The following is a 23,934-nucleotide window of genomic DNA, read 5'->3' as shown; positions in this document are numbered from 1 at the left end:
ACGCACCGTCTGGATCGCTGTCACTGTGTTTTGTGGGGTGCTTCTCAGTTCATTATGGCTTCTAGTTTGGACTAACCTAAAACACGCCTAATTCCCCTCTTCTTTTCCCCGCTCTACCTTTGCCTGTGAAGAAACGGCTCTGCGTTACGTCAGAAAGTGCAGGGCAAGCAAGACGGTCTCATAGGAGCTATTCGTAGGCATTGCTGCCAAACCCGGCTCTGGGGCTGCTCACAGCTCACTGCAGCCAATGCAAAATACAAACCCAATTCATTTCAAACTGCAGCAGTATGTGGTAAGTCTCTTATTTATTCATACTGTGTGTTTTAACGAGTGAGGCGTTTGGTCATTTCTCACAGCCTTTTTCACATGACAGGTCACTGGCACTATTGCGCAAAAAAATCCAAAAGTTTAAGCGGATTAAAGTGTAGGCTGTTTTATCCAACAAGCCTCACCATGAACAGCATCATGGCATGATGATGATGAAGCAGCACATTTCTACAGATTTTTTTAGTGTTTTGTGATTCTTTGCTGATCTCAAAGTCAACATGCCCCACGCTCGAAATAGGAACCCCAGCCCCATCCCAGAGGTAACATGGGACACGGGATTGAAGGAGATGAACGAGACCTGGAAAGGAGCGATTGCCTGCCTTGGGGTGGCCGTCTTCTTCGTGATGACCATAGGGATCATATACTGGCAAGTGGTGGACCAGCCCAACAAGAACTGGATTCTCCGGGGGACTTTTAGCGGACTCATCTGGGAGAGGAGGACCCATTCACTGGTCATTCAAACGCTGACCGAGGACACCACGTACGTGGAGATAGACGTGGGCAACGTTGGGAACCCGGACGTGGAGGTTCCGTTCGTGAGGAATCTGTGCTGGCTCAATAAGACTGAGTTCTGCTACACGTGGGACTCTGTGGCCGAGGTGAAGATCTCGTTGGAAGTGAACGAGGAGACAGAGAGCGAGTGCTACAGCATGAGCTGGACGCCGGTGCACTGCCATGTGCAGCTAAAGGTAAGAATAGTTTTCAAATGTATGGATGGAAAGCCCCTTTAGATACAGGATCAGGTTTTCAAGGAGGCAAAGAATGCATTTATATTTCTAAAATAAAAAGCGTGCGCTTTGCGCTTTCATAGTTTCAATTAATAACAATTACAATAAAGTGACTTGGACACGTCACAAATGAATACAGGATTCAATTTTAATTCATAAAATGGCATATTAAAATTCAAGTTGCATTATTATCGCAGTCTGATATTTTTTGTATTTTTAGTGCAGACTCTAGTAGTTTTGTGCTGGAAGTATGCGACATTAAGCTTGATTGCCCATGGATGACTGAACAGTTTCAAGTCAAATCCAGTCCATGAGTTCTGGTTCTGCTCAACGCAGTATTGCATGTTCTTTCCTCAGGCCTGATTATTAAAGCTATTGGGATGTTTAGAGGTTAATCTGTGCCCCTGGAACATTCCTGTCTGTAACACCAGGTCACATGTTGCTCATATTGTTTAATAAACTTATCAACGAGTTCAATGTTAAATCCGTGGCACGTGATGTGTAAAGGTACAGAGCACAAAAATATATTACTTGCCAATTTACAGCATCTTGCTCCAAGTCACCTAGCTCACAGACCAGTTTTTATAGTATTATCATTATATTTTTTTCTGTTTGGGTTGTAGGTTAAATTTTATAATTTATTTAAGATACTTTCTTTGCATTATTTACCCTTAAAACATGTGTGCTCAAACATTTATTTTCCCCTCCAAAAAATCTAAATATTTTCATACACCTTACTATATGTATGATGTTTATTGAGTAAATTCTGTCTGTAACTGGAGTGTGGTTGTGCGTAGGACTGCTTCTCCATGGCTAATGTGTCCTGGTACGGTGGAGCCAGTGTGAAGGGGCAGACTTGGCCCATTAATGACCAGAATGCAACAATGCAGCCTTTTATTGTGAGTGATCTGAGGAACAACCCGTCTGGATTTGGATCTGTGCTTGAACGATACTTTCTGGGGTCCTCAGGTAAGTCGCAATCATCAAGATATAAAATACAGAAAAATACTTTGAACTGTTTCCTGTTTTTTCTTGTTTAATTACTATATCGACTTAAAGGTGCATTGTGTAACTTTTCTAGTGGAGGGTCCTTCACCTACTTCTTCTGCCAGGAATGTTCCACAGTGTGACATTAAACAGCTCTACATTACATTTATTAAGTTACAGGTGGTTTTATTGTTCAAAAATACCTAGAAAAACAGGCATTCTGACTGTGAGCTTGGTCGCCTTTCCACAGATCTAACCTGTAACTTGGTCTGGTTTGGTGGCCATGAAAATAGAAAGGTTTAATGCCATACTCTAAAATATTCCAGACAAAGAAATAACATCTCCATGGAGAAAAGCATTTGACAAATCCTCCACCTGAAAAGTTACACAATGCATTTTTAATATATTTTGGGGTTCAGTATTTATTGTGTGCATATTTTTGTTGCAGTAGTGGGGAGATTTCTGCAATTTTTTCATGTAATACAGTAAGATAGGAGTAACTTCTATGACTAATTATTGGTTCATTCTACAATTTATTCATTGCAGCTCATGCATTTTAATGATACTGTATTTAAAAAAAAAAACGTTTTACTTTTAATCTGCTTTATTTTTATTATGTTAGTGGTACAAAGTAGTTTCAATATTTTTATTTATTGTGATATTTCCTTGTAGCAATAAACAGTATTGTGTTTTTAAAATGTTTTATCATGACAAACCTATTTGGACCAGTGGTGGAAGAAGTACTCAATTTTGTTGCTAAAGTAAAAATACAGATACCAGAGCAAGAAAATACTCAAGAAAAAGTAAAAGTATCACATGAAAAAAGCTCAAGTAAAAGTATTAAATAACCTGTTTATAAATGTATTTAAACAGTAAAAATTAAGAGTATTTTACATTTATTTTGAGGTATTTTAAGGCTTCAAATGTAGTATTTTTGATCAAAACTTGTGCTGTACTTTGTTCAGCAGAAACAACTGAAATTATATTTTTTTCCTACCTGTTTTTATTTGTATATTTTAAACCACAAATGTGTTTTAAGGACTCAAACTAAAATCTAAATACTTTAACTTTTTCAATCCTGTTCAAAATGTCATGGAGTAGAAAGTACAGATACCTGCTCTCAAATGTAGTGAAGTAAAAGTAAAAAAAAAAAATCTACTTAAGTACAGATACTTAAAATGTATACTTAAGTACTTTGCTATTTTTACTTTGTTATGTTACAGCACTGATTTAGACCAACAACAAAAAAAAAAATGTTTCGAAAGTGCACTGCAAAAACTAAAATCTAACCAAGTTTAGACTTTTTTGTAGTTAAAATATGAAAATACATGTAGTTACACTAAAGATAAGAAAAACAACAACTCTTAAAATACTTAAAATAAGAACCAAAATATAACTTTGCCTGAATTAAGAAAAAACACACTTGTTCCATTGGTAGATAATTGTATTTGTCCAGCTGAATCAGCTCAAATTAAATTAAATGTTCTTAATTTAAGTCATTTTAACACACCTCGATATGGCTTTTGTAGTGTTTATTTGAAATTGTTAGAGTACCAGCTGTTTTGTTGCTGTCAGTGCTGGTGTGGGAGAGCCCCATGACAGGAGAAATCTGACCCTGCGGAGCCCTACACTGTGGCGTAAATCCTGGCTGTGAGGGAAGCCCTGTGGATGCAGGTGTTTTCTTATCCCCTGACTCTCCCCAGCCTGTTTGTTTGTGATTTTGTGTCGAAAATGGTTTAATTTCACATGTTAAAGGTGCAACTGTGTCACATTTGTAGTGGAGGATCCGCCACGTTGCATTACAGGTCAGATCTGTGGAGAGTCGTCCCTATTCACAGAAGAAACTTTTGTATTTTTGAGCGATAGAAACACCTGAAGTGAATAAATGCAAGATGTTTAAACAGTGTTGGGAAGGTTACTTTTCAAATGTATTCCCCTACAGATTCCAGATTCCATACACCAAAATGTAGTTTGTTACGTAATCCAATAAATTACTTAAAGTGAGTAAAGTAATCAGAATACTTTGGATTACTTGATTTGCTGTAGAGAACCAAGACGAGGAAATCTTCACATAAGACGTTTTGTCTAAAAGAAAATAAAAAGCCGAGTCTTTCCTTAACCGATTTAAAAATATTATTGATAGAAGACGAGGAGACACGGTCCGCACGGCATGGTCCTGTCAAATTCTGTTTTAGTCCTGGTTTAGTCCTGGTTTTAGTCCTGGTTTAGACCTGGTTTAGTCCTGGTTTAGACCTGGTTTAGATCTGGTTTAGTCCTGGTTTAGACCTGGTTTAGTCCTGGTTTAGTCCTGGTTTAGTCCTGGTTTAGACCTGGTTTAGTCCTGGTTTAGTCCTGGGTTTAGTCCTGGTTTAGACCTGGTTTAGTCCTGGTTTAGTCCTGGTTTAGACCTGGTTTAGTCCTGGTTTAGTCCTGGGTTTAGTCCTGGTTTAGACCTGGTTTAGTCCTGGGTTTAGTCCTGGTGTTAGTTCTGGTTTAGACCTGGTTTAGTCCTGGTTTAGTCCTGGGTTTAGTCCTGGGTTTAGTCCTGGTTTAGACCTGGTTTAGTCCTGGGTTTAGTCCTGGTTTAGACCTGGTTTAGTCCTGGGTTTAGTCCTGGGTTTAGTCCTGGTTTAGCCCAAAATGTAAAAACAGGAAAATACCACTATGTAATCCATTTATTTCAGCAAAGTAACTGTAATCCAATTACCACTCATGGAAAGAGTAACTGTAACTGAATACAGTTACTCATAATTTGTACTCTGATTACATAACTCCGGTACATGTAATCTGTTACTCCCCAACACTGTATTTAAAGTCAAACCATAGAGCATTTGTCTATTCCAGGCAAAAGCAATAACATCACCACGGAGACAAGCAGGTAGCGGAGCCTCCACCAGAAAAGTTGCACAGTGCACCTTTAACTTCAGTGAACCATGGCTCCACAAATAGAGCGCAATCCGGTCTGTGGTATGCTGGTTTATTAATACGGAGATTAGAGTACAAAGGATCTTTAGCGTCTTAAATTAACTCTTAGCAGCGCCGGGTAATTGCCTTTTGTTTCTATTAAAAAGCGCCGTGGACGTGGACCTTATGCTCCGTTATAATTCAGTTATGTGGGGTGATTTTGTGCAATGGGCCCTGCTTGAAAAAGATGATATGGTTAAACTTTTCACACTGACAACTGAACAGGCACAATGTGTTTCCTCATCTTTTGCGCTTCAACCGTTAAAGCAAATGATGAGGAAACACTCTGTAACTGTTTAGTGTGTGGGATTTTGTATCTCACTGGAGTACGAAACATTTATTGTAACATTGATAGTATTTCTTTGCTCTATATCTTATTATGAAGTAGTATATTGTCCACTCCCCACAGTATTTTTGTTATTTGTGGAAGAAGTACTCAGTTTTGACACTTAAATAAAAATAAAAATGCAGATACTGGAGCAAAATAATAAAAGTAAGAAGTAAAAGTATCACATGAAAAAATCAACTTCAGTAAAAATGCCTAAAGAGTAAAAAGTTAAAGTGTTTTGAGAGTAGTTTGAGATCTAATAAAGCTTCAAATGTAGTGAATTTTGTTCAGTAGAAACAACTAAATTGATAGTTTTATTCCTAGATGTTTTTATTTTGTATATTTGTGTTTGCTCAGACCATAAATGTGTGAAAAATAAACACCTCGACCATTTCAGCAGGTTTCAGACAATAATAAAAAAAGCGTTTACATTTCAGTCCTGTTCAAGAAAGCACAGATACTTTTACCTGTGAAGTAAAAGTAAAAAGTATCCATTTACTCAGTTACATTTACTTATTTTTACTACTTTTACTTTGTTCCGTTTGCGCTGCGCTGATTTCTGTATCCGCAGACGTCACAGATCTGAATGCAGAGGCTGGTTCTTGTTGTTCTGGAGCAGTTCTGAATCTCTGCTCACATGTTTTCACATTGTCGTGCTCACAGACTCTACGTCCGCGGTCGTTCTGTAGGTCCACGCTGAGGATCTTACGTAACTCTGGTCAGCTTTAGCCCACGGTCACATGACTTAAATCTCTTTCCACCGTGTATCGCTAATTATCAGGAGCCTGTAATGTTTATGTTTAGCTTTGCACTGAAAAATACACTGAGGGAGTTCACCCCCAGAGGCCGTCTGTTTGAATGTTGCCAAGGAACCATTTACCGCCACATACTGAGCATAGCAGACTGATGCTCAGCTATGGAGACTATGTCAATTGGAGCATTAAATGATATATTTACCGTCATCTGTTTGTTTCAGTGTACAGCCCCAGGGAATACTGCTCTGGACCTCAGGGACAGTGGACTAACTATTACACTTACTGCGGTAGTTTAAAGTTTGTGCTGGTTCTCAAACACAACTTATGTTTATTTTGGTAAATGGCATAAGTTGAATTTGTTTTGGAGAAAATGAATTGTTTAAAGCCGTGACGAATAATGGTCAAAAAGGGTTACAATAACTGCCTCAGATTAGTAACTTTGTTCAAGTTAAAGTCTAAAGAGAATAATAAAGGCTACTGTTATTTCATCTGCATTGTTTTAATATTTAGAATACTTAAGTACATAGTTGTCCTGAATATGATTACATATTCCGTGCCTTCCATATTTAGAGCATAATAAAATATCTTCACTGTGGTATTAAAAAGCAACAGTAGTAGTAGGGTCATGATTTAACTGTGTTTAGAAATGCAGCCTTTTATCCGGGGTCATAATTCCATTTGTGTAAACTCGAAAAATATCTTTGTCTCTTATATGTACTTATATCGACCTCAACTGTCTTCCAGAATTAATTTTCTCATACATTTTTCCCATAGACTTTTCAAAAAAATTATATTAATTGACCACAAGACCTATAAATGTATTTAGAAACTGATAAACTGCTAAGTTATTAAAGCAATTTACCAAATCTTGTGTTTTTATATGTGCATTTTGGATTTAAAACAACCACCTTATGGATATTAGTTAACACGTAGTTGGTTATCCTCCCCTGAACTCTTAACATTTCAATTTCTCAGAATGTTTGTGGGAAAAATTAATGGAAATTTTACTACCGGAAGTGGGGGAAGTGGTCACTGTTCAGCTCCATTTACAAGTTAATTATTCATGGGTTGATTTGTAATATTAGACGAAAACAAACGCTGTCAAAATCGATAACGTGAAGAAGTAAAAACTGCCTTCCCTTTGAGGTTAGAAAACGTGAAGAATTCTGGTTAAAAGTGCGTAGGACCAAAACACAAAAACACACACTTTTTACACATCAGTAAAGTTTTTTTTATGTGTGTTACACCTCAGATCTGTGGAGAAGCGACCCTGCTTACAGTGAGAATATGGATTTTTGTGGGAAAAAAATCATCTGTAAATGAAACAGCAAAGCAACAAGCAGAAAAATTACACAAAGCACCCTTAATTGATTGATTTATTTAAATTTTTATACTTATTTTTTACATTTTTGCTCTTTGTTAGACTTAGACAAACTTTATTGATCCACAAGGGAAATTATTTGGACACAGAAGCTCACACATCACAAAATAATACCATAACAAAGAGAAAAACATATAAATGGTAATAATAAATTCTAAATAAATAGCACAAAAGAGACTGGTGTCAAATAAGACATAATTATATAAATGTAAATGTACAAGTCAAAATAAAATTGAAAAATAAGCAATCAAAAAATCTTGTTATTATATTATATTATGTTATATTTGAAGGTGTTCCCCCTGAGTACGAGTATTTTTATTAGTAAAACTGTTCTCACTCTCAATAGATCGTTCACTATGGGTACACAACAACAATACACATTAAAATACAAATGATGCACAAAGCAAAAGGAGAAATGCAATAGTTTAACTGGACAAAAGTTTATTTTTGTCTAGTTGACATGTTGAATTTCTCGTTTTTCCATGGATCCTACCTGGAAGATTGACAGATTTTACACAAATCATGCACAAATTAAATTGTATAAATAAGGCTGAAGAGGTACCATGATATTTTAGAATAAAGCCAATGTCTGGAACTTTACCTGTCTTCATCTAAACAGAGATCAGGCTTCTAAGAACAGATACAGACTAAAAAGAATATAACCAATGCGAGAGAAACCTTCCGTCTCCAGTCATTATTTCTACTTTCTCTGCATAATTGATTTACAATACAAAGTTTTGCTCAAGTCATCAAGTCGGCAGGAGCTGATTCTTGGTAACTAATAAAGAACAATGGCCTCTTATTTCGATCTAAACTGTTCCACAAGGGCCTTACAACAGACACTTACAAAAATGTAAAGCACAGTCAGATGGGCGAGGTCCAAAAGCTTTTGTTTAATTTTAAAATAATGTTTCGGAAAAAAAAAAAAAAAAAAAAAAAAAGAAAGAAAGCAGATAGTCAGGTATTTTTCTTGGTTTTGGTAAACTGTGGTCCAAAGCAAGAAAAATATCTGACGAAGGCTGAGTGTGGGATGTATTTTTTTCACTTTTATACCTCTACAAGAACTTTTCTGGTTTCTTTTGATCAAAAACTATACTGCCACTACCAAAAATATATATACTGTACTATATTTTTCTTTTTATATACAGTTTTTAAGGCAGTCTTTTTAAAATAATAAGTGGTTTTATGACTCTAAATGTAATAATAAATGCAACAAAGGTGTAAGCATTGATATTTTGCAGTTACATCATGTTGGGGGTATTCTACATGTATCTCTAGGGATGTAACAATAAAAGAAATATCGTGATATCGTATCGTCAGAGTTCTCACAATAATATCATGGATCATCACAATATATCGAATTACAAGTCTCTTTGCTTAAATTAAGAGTTATGGTGCAGCAATAGCTAAAAAAAGACAGAGGGAACTACATAGACCATGATCCTTTGCTCCATTTCAATGCAGACTACAAGAAGAAGTAACAGTTCTAAGCACTTTTAAGTCGTAGTCCTTTGTATTAAGTCTTGTCAAGGCATTTTAAGAGGAAAAAGTATCATATTAACAGTTTTAGATGTTTAGCCTCCACAAAATATCGCAATAAGTATTGTACCATGAGATGAGAGATTTGGATATTGTTACATCCCTAATCGTGAGCTTTCCCACGATATCGCAATAAATATCGTAAACTGAGGTTCATACCGTGATAGTATCGTATTGTGAGACTTGGATATGAATCTGTGTATCATTCGTTCATCTGTTTTTCAAAATAAAACGAAAAATAAGAAAACAAAAAAACAACTTGATATATTTAACAACTTTATTTGTCTCCTAAACCAAAATGAAAAAAACAAACAAAAAGATAACCATTCAGTTTTTCAGTTTTCGCATTAGTGTTATATGTGAATAATGGAAAAAACTGATTACGGCCTTTTCCCGATGCATCTCTATTGGCAAAATGTTCAGCAGTTACCGTGGAGACACAATGCACACGTTAGGAAACAGACAAAAAAGTTTTAAGATTGTCTGAAAACTGAAGAAAAACTACAAAATGGATTTAAACAGCACATTTTCAGTACATCATTGTTGTAGTTCCTTTCTGGTCAGATTGTGTTAAAATAAAACTCAGATTACGTGTAATTTGAGTAACAGACAGAGCAGTGCTTACAGTATAAATTGCAAACCATTAGTGTTGAAGTACTGATACTGAAAACAACTGAACAGAACCCAGAATCCTGTATAGATACTGTACATATTTAAAGTGCGTATGACAGATTTTTATAATTCTTTAATTACCTCTGCCAAGGAGGTTATGTTTTTGCCGGCGTTTGTCTGTTTGTCTGTTTGTTTGTTTGTTTGTTTGTTTGTTTGTTTGTTTGTCTGTTAGCAACATAACTCAAAAAGTTATGGACCGATTTTGATGAAATTTTCAGGATTTGTTGGAAATGTGAAAAGGAAGAACTGATTTCATTTTGGGGGTGATCCGGAAGAAATCCCGGATTCTGGATCACTTTGAAATTTTAGTTAACATTGTGGTAAATGGGGCCAAAAATTTTGTTTCTCAATATCTCGGTTAATTATTGACCAAACCCCATGAAATTTGACTCAGGGATGGACAATTGATCCTCTTTCATATTCCAAAGGCTGATCCGGATCTGATCCAGAAGACTGATTTTATCGCAATTTATATAAAAAATGGGGGTAGTCCTTGGCGGAGGTCTGCGCTCTCTGAGTGCTTTTCTAGTTTTGATTTAATTTGGTGGGATTATAACTAATGTAAATATAAATTATAGTTTTACTCTAATCAAGAAGGAATTTGTGAAGAAAAGTTGAAAAATATGTTGAAAATTACAGGACGTAGAGAGAAAACACTGATGGCATCACAGCAGGGAGAATTCTTTTTGAAAAGTTTGGCACAATTTACACACTAGCAACACATTTTTTCTCACAATTTAAACATGATTTCAACAAAATAAAGGTGTTTTCTTTTATATTTGTATTTTTTCAGATAATAATTTCTGTGTACATTACAGAAGTTTTGTTAAGTTATAAAATTCTCTAGTGTGAAGTCGCAATTTTCTACCTAGTGCCTCCGCTCAATTTCATTTCTCTCCAGCGATTAGGTCAGGAATCAAAATACACAAGACGGTTTGCAAAAACCCCGGAAGTGAGAGTCCGAGCATCATCCAATCAGAGAAGAGCCAGACTTTCTGTGTTGGCAAAGATTCCCGAGATCGAGGATTTAAAGCCGGAACAAAGAGAATGTTTGGTGAATTTTATCAAGGGGAAAGACGTTATTGTCCTTCTTCCTACAGGATTTGGGAAAAGCTTAAGGTACCAGTTAGTCCCGTTGGTGGCACATTACAAACGTCACGACCAAATAGCAGTGATTGGTTAAATACAAAAAAGTACCCGCCTACTGTCGAGCGAACGAATTCTAACAATGCAAGGTCAGACAGTTTCTACAAAGTGAAACCAGCTGATGAACCAGTCTAAAAATTTCCAACCAGAAAGTAAAATTTCAAACCTAAAAAACAGCCAAACTGGGAAAACAAAAAAAAAATCTTAAAGGCGCACTGTGTAACTTTTTGGTTGAGGGTCCATCATTTTCTTTTTTTCTATGAAAATGTCATTACTTTGGCTGAAATGTTCCACAGTATGACATTAAACAGCTCTATGTTACATTTATTCAATCACAAGTGGTTTTACAGCTCAAAAATACCTCAAAAAACAACATTCTGACTGTGAGCGGGGTCGCCTCTCCACAGATCTGACCTGTAACTTGGTCAGGTTTGCTCTCGAATAAAGTTAGAAATGTTTAACACCACACTGCGAAAACATTCTAGACAAAGCAATAACATCTCCGCGGAGTTTGAAAACTATTTGACGGACCCTCCACCAGAAAAGTTACACAATGCAGCTTTAAACATCTGTCACAGGCGCTTTAAAAGGAAATACCTGTGTTATAATTTCCATGCCCTTTTACTACACGTGATAAAACTTGGAGCAGAGACCAAAAGAAGCTCCAGTCGTCGTTACAAATAAGGAAACATGGAGCGGTGTTTGTGTTTGTACAACAGGCTCCAGTCGTAAGTTACTCTATTATCACTATAACTGTGCCTTTACTCTTTTGGACCACAATAAACCAGCGCTGTAAACCATTTTTCACATGATTCACTGTTATTATTTTCATTTGAAGTCCCTCTTATTGCTGACTCAATTTTTCCATTTAAGAAAAAAAAAGTTTTATTGGCCGTTTGTTATTGAATTTCTAAGAGAGAAGCAGCCAAGCAAAACAGAAAGATAAAGATGAGGAGTTATATAATGGGCATATATTAACTGATACATTGCTTTTTTTTTTACTGCTGAAAATATGTTGAATAAGATCAGACATAGTGGTAAAATTGTATGTTATTTTAAATGATTAACTTCACAGTATTTTTTATTTTTTGTTTTGTTTTGAGGATACTAAAAATTACTACTACTACTATTTATTTTCCAAAGCAGTTTCAGTAAACGTGAACTGTCTTACTGCTATCTGGTTGTCTCCATAGAGATGTTTTACTGCCTGGAATTTCCCACAGTATGGCATTAAACTTGTTGATATCTATGAAAACAAGTCCACGTTACTGCCAGGTCAGATCTGTGGAGAAGCGACTCGACTCACAGAAAGAATATGTGTTTTTTTTTTTATGGTATTCTTAAGTATTTTGGTGTTTTTATGGTGTTTTTTAGCAATAAAAACAAATGTAATTGATAAAATTGAATAGATGTTTAATGCCATACTGTGGAACATTCAAGGGAAAGAATAAACAGCGGACCATCCACTAGAAAACCAGGACTAAAACAAGATTAAACCAGGACTAAACCAGGGCTAAACCAAGAATACATCAAGACTAAAACAGGACTCAAACAGGACTAAACCAGAACTAAACCAAGCCTAATCCAAGACTACATTGAGACTAAAACAGGACTAAACTAGGACTAAACCAAGGCTAAATCATGACTAAACCAGAACTAAAACAGGACTAAACCAGAACTAAACCAGGGCTAAATCATGACTAAACCAGGACTAAATCAGGGCTAAACCAAGACTACATTGAGACTAAACCAGGACTAAAATAAAACTACATCGAGACTAAATGAAGACTAAACCAGGGCTAAATCATTACTAAACCAGAACTAAACCAGGACTAAAACAGGACTAAACCAAGACTACATCAAGACTAAACCAGAACTAAACCAGGACTAAACCAGGGCTAAACCAAGACCACATCGAAACTAAACCAGGACTAAAAAAGGACTAAACCAGAACTAAACCAAGACTACATCGAGACTAAACCAGGGCTAAACTAGGACCACATCCAAACTAAACCAAGACTAAAAAAGGACTAAATCAGAACTAAACCAAGACTACATTGAGACTAAATGAGGACTAAACTGGGACTCAAACAGGACTAAATCAAGACTAAGCCAAGACTAAACCAGGACTAAACCAGGTCTTAACCAGGACTAAACCAGGACTAAACCAGGGCTAAACCAAGACCACATCGAAACTAAACCAGGACTAAAAAAGGACCACATCCAAACTAAACCAAGACTAAAAAAGGACTAAATCAGAACTAAACCAAGACTACATTGAGACTAAATGAGGACTAAACTGGGACTCAAACAGGACTAAATCAAGACTAAGCCAGACTAAACCAGGCTAAACCAGGTCTTAACCAGACTAAACCAGGAATAAACAGCAATAAACTAAGACTACACTGAGTCTAAACCAGAACTAAACCAGAAAACTAAACTAGTGAAGTAAACTAAACCATAAACTGAAGTAAATAGAGTTTGTTAACACACTATATATAAACGTTCAGAGGCCTCAGACAGTCGAACCCAAAGTGAACCCTCGCACTTATATCTGAAGGGCTGAATTTTGTTCCACTAAATCCTCATCGGTCAATTCTGAATGCTATTTTTTATTTCAAACTATAAAAATCGCTTTCCTTTTATAAATAAATACAAGTTCTTCCTCCAAAGTTTGAACTCTGCTCCAAACCACACACTTTTACTGAAAGAGGACTGGCTGTGGGCCTCTCGATTAAAAAGAAAGCTGATCATTGACGTTTAGAAAGGACTGAATCTCGATCTCGATTAAAATTTGGTGCAGTACGTAACTTTTTTCGTGAAGGGTTTGATTTCTCCATGGAAACGAGCTCAGTTATGTTAGAAAACTTGAGGTGGAATTCTGATTAAAAGTGCATAGGACCAAAACTACAAAAACAGACACTTTCTTCTTGCATTTCAACAGCAAGTTATTTTTATGCATCATTAAAAAAAAAAAAATATATATGTATATTACACCTCAGATCTGTGGACAGGCGACCCCGCTCACAGTAAGAATATATGGATTTTTGAAGAATAAGAAAAAATATCTGTAATTGAAAAGGCAAGCAGAAAATTTTAACAATGCACATTTAATTTATTATTTAATTCTATTTATTTATTTACTTATTTATTGCTACTTATTTTGAATTTATTTACTTTGCTATGACATTCAGGGTGTGCAGAAATATCGTTTAATATAATGAAACAGTATTGATATCGTGTGCTGCTGTATCGATATATCGCCAAGAGTATTTTTTGGTAGATTTTATTCAATTATTTTGTGACAGAGCTACAGTTTTGCTGCTTGTTCAGTGGAAGGAAATTCGTTTATGTGACACATTTGACATTTTCACTGTTTTGAGGATTAAAATGTTTGTGTTTCATATGAACTTTGCACAAGAAGTGGTTTAACAAAGACTTTTATTATCACAGCCATGATTTAGCCTTTATTTTTATTGAATCGTATCGAATCGATTTGAAATATATCGTATCGAACCGAAAGTGCACCGTATCGAGGTGTGTATCGTATCGGCAACTTCTTAATGATACCCAGCCCTAGTGACATTGCATCAGGCCAGGGGTGTTCTGCATGTATCTCTGTTGCTAGAGTGTTCAGCAGTTACCATGGCGACACAATGCACACATTATTTAGCAAACACAGCCGAAAAAAAGTTTCAATAAGAAAAAATAAAGACAATGAAGTGAGTCTAAGTAATAATAACAGTTCCAAAAATAAAATCTAGCCAAGTTAAGATGACTGGAATTAAAAAAAGTTTGAGTACATTTCACTTGACGAGTAAAATTATCCAAAGAAAACAAGACCTTTTTGTAAGAAAATATGTAAAATATCAAAATACATCTTGCTACACTTAAAATAAGAAAAACAACAACTTTTTGCAAGTGATATAAGAAACAAAATGGAATATTGCTTAAAATAGGAAAACCTCACTTATTCCATTAGTAGATAATTTGAATCTACTCAAATAAAGTAATTTAAAGTTTTTAATTTAAGTCATGTTAACACACAGAGATATTGCTTTTTGCAGTGAAAAATACAGCCCTAGTATTTGTAATAATATGATAATAATAATAATAATATAATGTAATGTATATATAATGTAGAGGTTAAACAGGTCTATATTATGTTATTTTCTGATCCATGTTATAATGTTGTTTCCTCATCACAAACATACTGTATCTGGTAAGGATGTAACAATATCCAAATCTATCGGTATCACGATATGCATCTCACGGTACGATATTTATTGCGATATTTTGGAGAGGCTGATATAATTTTAGATAGGACATGTTTCTGCTTTTAAAATACCTTGACAAGATTTTGGTGTGAATTATCTCCGTCATAATCCCAAGAATTCAAGTAAAAAACATATTTCATCATGTTGTTTGCACTGAAATGAATCATGGGATATGTAGTTCCCTATGTTTTTAAACTGTTGCTACTATAAAACCATGAATTTAAGCAAAGGAACTTGTGATTCGACATATTGTGACAGTTCATGATATTATTGTGAGACTTTTGACGATATCACGATATTTTGGTTATTGTTACGTACTTGTATCTGGAGTTGTGTTTTAGTTTCATTCACACAAGTTTAACACGCAAACTCTGAATATTTAGGCAAGTCTTTGAGCTCAAGTCCGAGTCAAGACCCAAGTCAAGTACAGGCAAATCCAAGTCGAGTCTCGAGTCACTGGTCCGTAAGTCCAAGTCAAGTCCAAGTCGTCTGCTTTGAGCTTCAAGTCGTTTCAAGTCTTTAAACCAAAGTATCAAATATAGCTTAGATTTTTGCAATTTACATGAATTTTGACTAAATTGTACTTAAAAAATCATAGTATAAATATATATGAGTATTTACAGAGTATATAAGTGTTGTAGAAATTTTAATTTTTCATTTTTAAATGTCTTGACAAGATCTTTGTGTGACTCATTATGGTCAGAATAGAAAGAATTCAGATTTTAAAGTCTGAAGTGTCAAGTCTTCTCAAGTCATAGGCCTCATGTCCGAGTCACTGACCTTCAAGTCCAAGTCGAGTCCCAAGTCTTAGTCCATTTTATCAAGTCAAGTCTCAAGTCCTAAAAATAGTGACTCAAATCTGACTCGAGTCCAAGTCACGACTTGCAAGTCTCCACCTCTGCTCCACTGTGTTTTTAAACTCCGTACACCTTCACTAGATTCATCTGAATTGTTTCAGCCCTGGTAAATGGTCGCTCTAAACTTGAAACCATCCTCTTCATAACATCACAAGGTGGAACAGAGCATTTTGAGGTTCATGTACAGGCTAATACATAATCTTACTCAAGCCTAGTTTTTTTTTTATACAGTAATGAGTATTTTTTCCTCTGCGTACAGGTAAAGTGGGTCAGGCCAAAACATAATCTTAGTCAGCAGGTCAGTGTGAGGTCTCCAGGCAGCTGTCCATGACTTCACCAAGCAAGCAGTGAACTTTTCAGACTATGAATCGCGAAGCCAAGAGGAGCTTTGTTACGAGTGCGTTGTCATCTCTCGTATGAGGCAGCTACTGTATAAAAACCATCACGTATGCCATTTTACACACTCCATTTCCTTCTTTCTCCTCGCATTGGAAACAACCGTAAAAATCCAAACAGACAAAAGCCATCATTATAGATTCTTAAATTGCCAGGAAAAATATATGACGTGCTCAGTGAGGGGACACTTGTAAAGCTCACGCAGAACAAACAGCGTTGCCTTGGAAACATTAAAATGATTTATGGTTCAAATTTACCAGAGAAAGTTCACGTTTCATTTTTGAGGATTGGAAATTTACAACTGTGGCAGGACCCCAGTTTTGCGGCCATCAATTTTTTGAGGTTGGGCATAGGAAATAAGTTTCCATTGTTAAGGAAATACATGCACCCACTCACACACCACAGCCCTGCTACAGTGAAACGAGAGATTCAGAAAGCCAATGCGAGCACTGGGGTCTTAAAGGGCCCATATTAGTATTTGCTATTTTCTGATCTGTGTTATGATGTTGTATCCTCGTCACAAACAGACCTGGAGTTGTGTTTTGTTTCATTCACACATGTTTAACGCACAACTCCTGCATATTTAAGCAGATTTCTTCTCTCAAACTAACTGAAAACACTGCGTTCCAACTTGTGATGTCATGTGGTGATGCAGAAAGTGCTGGTAAAATGTAGCTGTTAACTCGAAAACTACCACTTCAGGACTTGGACTCGAGTCAGATTTGAGTCAGTATTTTTAGGACTTGAGACTTGACTTGATAAAATGGACTCGACTTGGGACTCGACTTGGACTTAAAGGTCAGTGACTTGGGACCTGACTCGGACTCGAGAAACACTTTTAAATCTGAATTCTTTCTATTCTGACTGTAATGATTCACACTAAGATTTTGTCAAGACATTTAAAAAGGAAAAAATTCTAAATTAATTTCTACAACTCATATATTCTATAAATATTCACATATAAATACGATTGATGATTTTTTGAAGTACAATTTATCTAAAAATTCATGTTAATTGCAAAAATCTAAGCTATATTTGGTACTTTGGTTTAAGACTTGAAATGACTTGAAGCTCAAATCAGATGACTTGACTTGGACTTATGGGCCAGTGACTCGAGACTTGACTTGGACTTGTCTGGATTTCATTTAGGACTTGACTCGGACTTGAGGTCAAAGACTTGAGACTTACTTGAGACTTCCAAACCAAGACTTGATCCCAGTTCTGCTTCATGACATCACAAGGTGGAACAGAGTGTTTTGAGCTTTGGAGATGCAGACAGACTAATAACAAAGGATTACTCAAACTCACATTTAAGAATGAAACAAAACACAACTCCAGATATGTTTTTGAGGAGGTAACAACATGGTTTAAAGGTGCATTGTGTAGGTTTTCTTTTGGAGGGTCTGTCACCTGCTTGTTTCTATGAAGGTGTCATTGTTTTGCCTGGAATGTTCCACAGTATGACATTAAACAGCTCTACCTTACAATTATTGTTTCCATGGAGCCACATGAGAAACAGAAAATCTTGTGGAGGGCCAGGCCAAAATGCTTAACTCAATTCTGCGTATTATTAATTGTATTTCTTTTTAAAAAGCAGTAAATAGCTTTGTTTTGACTGGTAAGAGTTTATGTTATGACCAAGCAATGAAAAAGTGAGTTTGCCTTCCAAAAATTTCATTTAAAAAAACACCTAAAATAAACGCGATACAGCTTTAGTCCACGCATGAGGTAAAATGATAACATGTGTCTATTTTGTAATTCCAAATTATCTCAAATGGGCCGAGTCAACCAAATGTTTGTGGCGGAGTTAGCAGTTTGGAGGCCCTAGGTGAACTTGAGTTTGGGGCCCTCACTATAATGCACCATTTTTTTTATTTTGTTTATTTTTAATATGTTTATTGTCTGTTTTTCCACATTGTTCTTGAGACATGCACATCTCTATTTATTTGAATTATGGTGGACTGGAAACTTGTCTTATTAGTTAGGTAACCTACTAGATAACCAGAACTGAAATTGTTTTATTTTTTTGCTTGTACAATTACATTTTTGTTTACATCCATTACATATGATGATTTTTTTTTCTTTTGATTATTGTTTAAAAGTAAACTCATTTAATGTCATATTGAGAGAAAATCAAATTCCTCTGAGGCCTGGACCATTAGTGGCACTGAGGGCAATTGGCTGGGGGCCCCTCCAGGTTTGGGGGCCCTAGGCAGCCGCCTACTTTTGCCTAATGGTAGTGCCGCCTTTGGACCCAGATCCGATGTATCCAATTAAACTGTTTTACTGCTCAAAAATACCTCAAAAAAACAGACATTCTGACTGTGAGCGGGGTTGCCTCTCCACAGATCTGACCTGTAACTTGGCCTGGTTTGGTCTCCACGGAGATAGAAAGGTTTAATGCCATACTGTGAAACTCGGGATGCAACAATAACCGAAATATCGTGATATCGTATCGTCAAAAGTCTCACAATAATGCGTGGTTTTATAGTTGGAACAGCTTATAAACATCAGGAACTACATATCCCATGATTCATTTCGGCACAGACAACATGAAGAAATATGTTTTTTACTTGAATTTTTGGGATTGTGACGGAAATAATTCACACCAAAATCTTCTCAAGGTATTTTAAAAGCAAAAAAGTGTCCCATTTACAATTATACCATAACATATCTTCAAAATATCGCAATAAATATCGTACCGTGAGATGCATATCGTGATAATGTCGTATCGTATAATATCACACCTTTAAAGCTCACAAGAATCAATTTTGTGTAATATAGGACCTTTAAATTAAGCTATAACAACAAAATCCAACATTCAGAATCAACCGTACCCCCCAGAAGTAACTCGGGGTCACGTCCGCTCGCTCCTGGAACACGTAAGAAACTTTTTAGCACCATAAGTTTACGAAGTTTTTGCTTATGAGTTTTTATTTTCAAAGTTACCTACGTTTCTGGCCGGTGCTCGCGTAGCTGTTATCAATCAGATTTGTCTAATAAAAGTCACAGAAGGTGAAAGTATATAGTTCAGTCAGGCGTTGAACTTTTCGTTTGGAGCCGAGTGGAAAATATTCTGCAGAAGCTTGAAGTGCTTAAGGAATTGTTCTAAAAATAGGGTCCCCTTTCGTTTCCCCTTTAACTCTAGGCACCCCACATTGGCTCTGTCTCTCTGTGTCCTACCTGTTTGACTGCAAAGAAAGACAGTTTATTTGCAAAAACAGAAAAGTGTGGTTTTAGAAAGGCACCGGAGACTCATAGTTTAGTCTTTGTACAATAATGTTTTGATAATCCAAATATATTTTAGGCAAGACAAAGCAGGTTTATTTGTACTGCACAAGTCGTACACAAAGTAAGAGGTTAAAATCTCTAGACGAACAAATCAACACATAAATAATTGTCACAAAATTAAGATTAAAAGAGAAGAGAGGAGAGTGCAGAATAAAAAACAAAACAAAACAAAAATAGTAATGTAGTAGTGGCTGCAGAAAACTGAAACACCGACTCCCCGTGTTAGTCCTGACTGTGGGCACCAAGAGGAGACGGGACTAAACCAGGACTAAACCAGAACTATACAAGAGATAAATCAAGACCAGGACCACATTAGAACTAAACCAGGGTTAAACCAGAGCTAAATCAGAACTAAGACAGAAGTGAACCAGGACTAAACCAGAACTAAACCAGGTCTAAACCAGGGCTACAACAGACTAAAGCAGGACTACATTAGGACTAAACCAGGACTAAACTAGGGCTAAATCAGAACCAAACCAGAAGTGAACCAGAACTATTCCAGAACTAAATCAGGACTAAACCAGGGCTAAACCAGGACTAAACCAGAACTAAATCAGGACTAAACCAGAACTAAGACAGGACTAAACCAGGGCTACATCAGGACTAAACCAGGGCTAAATCAGAACTAAACCAGAACTAAACCAGGACTAAACCAGCACTAAACCAGAACTAAGCCTGGACTAAACCAGGGCTACATCAGGACTAAACTAAAACTGAACTAGGACTAAACCAGAACTACATTAGGACTAAACCAGGGCTAAATCAGGACTAAACCAGAACTGAACCAGGACTAAACCAGGACTACATTAGGACTAATCCAGGACTATCATGGGACTATTACTGATCCTGCAAAATATGATTCCATCTCTCCTTGAGAAAATCCTCTAGTTTGTTATTTTCATTGATAATTTCTGAAGAAGATGGTAACAAAAACATACTTTTCACATTTTCAAAACGGAGATATCTGTTTTTCTGGTGTTTTATATATATATATTTTTTTTTTTTCACACACACACACACACACACACACACACACACACACACACACACACACACACATATATATACACACAAAACAGTAGACTAAACCAATTGCAAATGAGCACATACTCCTATACATCTGAACTAAAAACATTGCATTTTCAAGTTTTAATATTTGTATTTTCAATTTGCAGCTTGTAGACTAGTTTGTGGTAAGTTATAATTTTTATAATTTAAATGTCATTGTAGGTAAAACAAACCAATGTTTTACCAGAATTGACAAAAAGTATTTATGATCACGTGTAGCCAAGCTGGAACAGGGTTGATTTTAGTTTTAATATTGTAGAAGTCTGTTTTTCATTACAGCCTTCAGAGCTGTACTAAAACAACTATTATATTCTGTAGAAGTGGGTCACTATGAAACTGACCCAGTGAAGCGACTATAATACTCCCTACATGAAACAGAAGATTTTTGTTTTAATTTTGATGATTTTTCTAAAGCATTTGTTTATTTTATGTTTTTGTGTCATTGTGTCATTGGCCAATAGACACAGGGAGAGTCATGCATGTTGTTGTTATGTAACAGATAATACTCCCTACAACTGTACAACAACTCACCCTTATGTAACAGATAATACTCCCGACATATAGCACTATGTCATGTCAATCACTGTTTCACCTTTGCACTGTTTCTCCTCACAACTTCTTTTATTTAGTCCAGATATATTGGTAGTGCATGTATATTTTTATAGATTTTTTTTTTTTGTTACTTATTTTGAATTTATGATAATTTTTGCTCTTTGTAATTATAATATAGACCCTTTAAAATGTCGTCAGAATGTTCAAAATTTCAGAATGGAGGCAACTGGGGGCAAAGTGAAGCAGGTATAATATATTTTCAATGATTAACTGATGAACAGATGCTAAATACTACATGTTTTACAATATTATAACAAAAAATAAATCACAATTCTGAATCACCAAGGTACAAATATTATTAATTCTCTGTTAAGAAGTATAATAATTATCAATATTTTTGGTGAAATGTGTAGTATATGTGTAGATGAACTGAAAAAATTGTAGAGGGATCAACTTTTCTGTAAGGATTTGTCTCGAACAAACTAAAAATCTGGATTTTTCCTTGGTCAAAAAATGCTTAGTGTCTATCATAATCTTGTTTGTCATAAATAAATAAAATAAAACACAATTGTAAATGGTTTTAAACTGGGCTCTGGTGTCGCTCACATGTATCCAACATGTTTTCATTTGCAAAATTTCCTTTGCATTTTCAATTTTGGTGATATTTTGGGGTTAAACCCAGTTTTTCCATTGAAATCACATTATGTCCCACTTCACTTTTCCCTCCAGCTGCTTTTATTTCAAAATTTAGAATATGTTAGAAAACCAAATGACGGCACAAGGCCAAGTTCCAGATCAGATCAGTGCAGAGGCGAGCCGCTCACTGTAATAAAAATGTAGGTTTCTCTAGGTATTTTTGAGCAACAGAAACGCCCACAGTCAAATAAATATCATAATGCTATACTGTGGAACATTCCAGACAAAGCAACAACATCTCCATGGAGACAGAAAAGTCGAGTGCAGCTTTAACATTCGTAGTTTGTAGTTTATTTTTGGCAGATTTAAAGAGTTGTTTTTCTTCTGTTGAGTTTCAATGGATTGGCTAATTGCGGATTTTTCCCCGAGTTTGGAATATTTTTGTTTACAATTTTCTATTTCCTTCTATATATTTTCTCTAAGGGTCTGTATTGTGATGTGTGAGCTACTGTGTCAAAACTGTTTTATAACCAACAAATAACAGAATTTTTGGAACTACAGATATTCTTGCTTGAGAGAGAAACGACATTTTTAACAACATCTTAAATATTCACTTAATATGCCACAACTCTGCAGCAAACAGTTTTCAGACACCACTATCAAATAATTTCCCTCTTGGATCAATAAATAAAGTTACAGTCTAAGTCCCAGTCTAAGTCTCAGTCCCAGTCTCAGGTCTTCCTTGAGGTCTTGCAGCGTCACTAACCATAAAGATTAAATATGAGTCCAGAGGCTGACTTTCCACCGCGTGTGCACTTTGACTGTGAGCAGCCTGGAGCGCGTCATTCTTAGAGACTCTCTGGTGTCTGCTACTCAACCCTATTTCCACTCTCTCTCTTCACCCCCACCTCTCCCTTAAAATATATCGTTTACTTCTTTTCCCCCTCTCCTTACGTCGTGAAATTAGGATGCAAATTTTACCACCGGGCTACTTTAAAGCGCTCGTGTTACACTGTTTTCTGATTAAATTTTTTTGTTTTCATGTTGTTTCGTCATCGCAAACAAACCTGGAGTTGTGTTTTGTTTCATTCACGCATATTTAACTCACAAACAAAGTTCTTCTCTCAAACTGAAAACTTTGTTCCACCTTGTGATGTCATGCTGTAATACAGGAAGTGCTCCATTGTGTTTATAAACTCCATACACCTTCACTAGAATCATTTGGATCATTTCAGCTCTGGAATTGCTCATCTTTACTGAACTAAAGATAAAAAATGTAGCTGTTAACATGAAAAACTACCACTGCATGACATCACAAGGTGGAGCAGAGCATTTTGAGCTTTAGAGATGAAGACAGACTAATAATAAACCATTACTCAAACGCGTGTGAATGAATGTTGTGTTTATTTGTGCAAAACTGTGCTGTTACTGAAGAGATAATATCAGGTACATAACAGCTTTAGATATATTTGATCTTATTTTATTTCATCATCATTTCATTTTAGTTTTAAGGAGATAAATGCTGCTTTGGTATTGGCAGAAACTTAAAGCGATAGTGTCAGAATCAGCATCAGAACTGAAAAAGCTGGATCAGTGCAGTTCTATTTAACAGAAATGTCAAATATGAGATGTTACAAAAACACGAGATGGAAGAGTAAATGTTCTTTTGTGTTAAGGATGACTTAAAAGTGCATTGTGTAACTTTTCTGGTGAAGGGTACATCAATTGTTTTTCTTCAGGGAGATTTTATGGCTTTGTCTGGACTGTTTCATAGTGTGGTCTTAAACCTTTCTACCTTCATGGAGATCAAGTTACAGGTAAGATCTGTGGAGACTGTCTGTATTTTTGAGCTATAAAACCACATATAATTGAATAAATGTAAGGTAGAGCTGTTTAAAGTCATGCTGTGGAACATTCCAGGCAGAGCAATGACATATCTATAGAAGAAGAAGAAGGTGACAGACTCCCAACCAAAAAGTTACACGGTGCACCTTTAATTTTGTGTAACTTCACTTAAATACATCTGTGGT

The 23,934-nt window shown here is 35.9% G+C and overlaps 1 protein-coding gene across 1 annotated transcript in view; it reads left to right on the top strand.

Moving 5' to 3' along the window:
- Window positions 1–263: 263 nt before the first annotated feature.
- si:ch211-236l14.4 (SITS-binding protein) overlaps window positions 264–23,934 on the top strand; it is a 33,425-nt gene continuing 9,754 nt past the window's right edge. Inside the window, exons 1-3 of the mRNA XM_020931122.2 lie at window positions 264–292; window positions 374–1,016; window positions 1,853–2,024. Of these exons, the coding sequence (XP_020786781.2) occupies window positions 546–1,016; window positions 1,853–2,024 (643 nt within the window). The 5' untranslated portion in view covers window positions 264–292; window positions 374–545. The remainder of the gene's footprint in view (window positions 293–373; window positions 1,017–1,852; window positions 2,025–23,934) is intronic.

Source organism: Boleophthalmus pectinirostris, unplaced genomic scaffold, assembly GCF_026225935.1.
Source record: "Boleophthalmus pectinirostris isolate CB_2022bp ecotype Guang Dong unplaced genomic scaffold, ASM2622593v1 HiC_scaffold_2, whole genome shotgun sequence".
Classification (NCBI taxonomy): Eukaryota; Metazoa; Chordata; class Actinopteri; order Gobiiformes; family Gobiidae; genus Boleophthalmus; species Boleophthalmus pectinirostris.
This window is presented reverse-complemented; position numbering and strand designations above follow the sequence as displayed.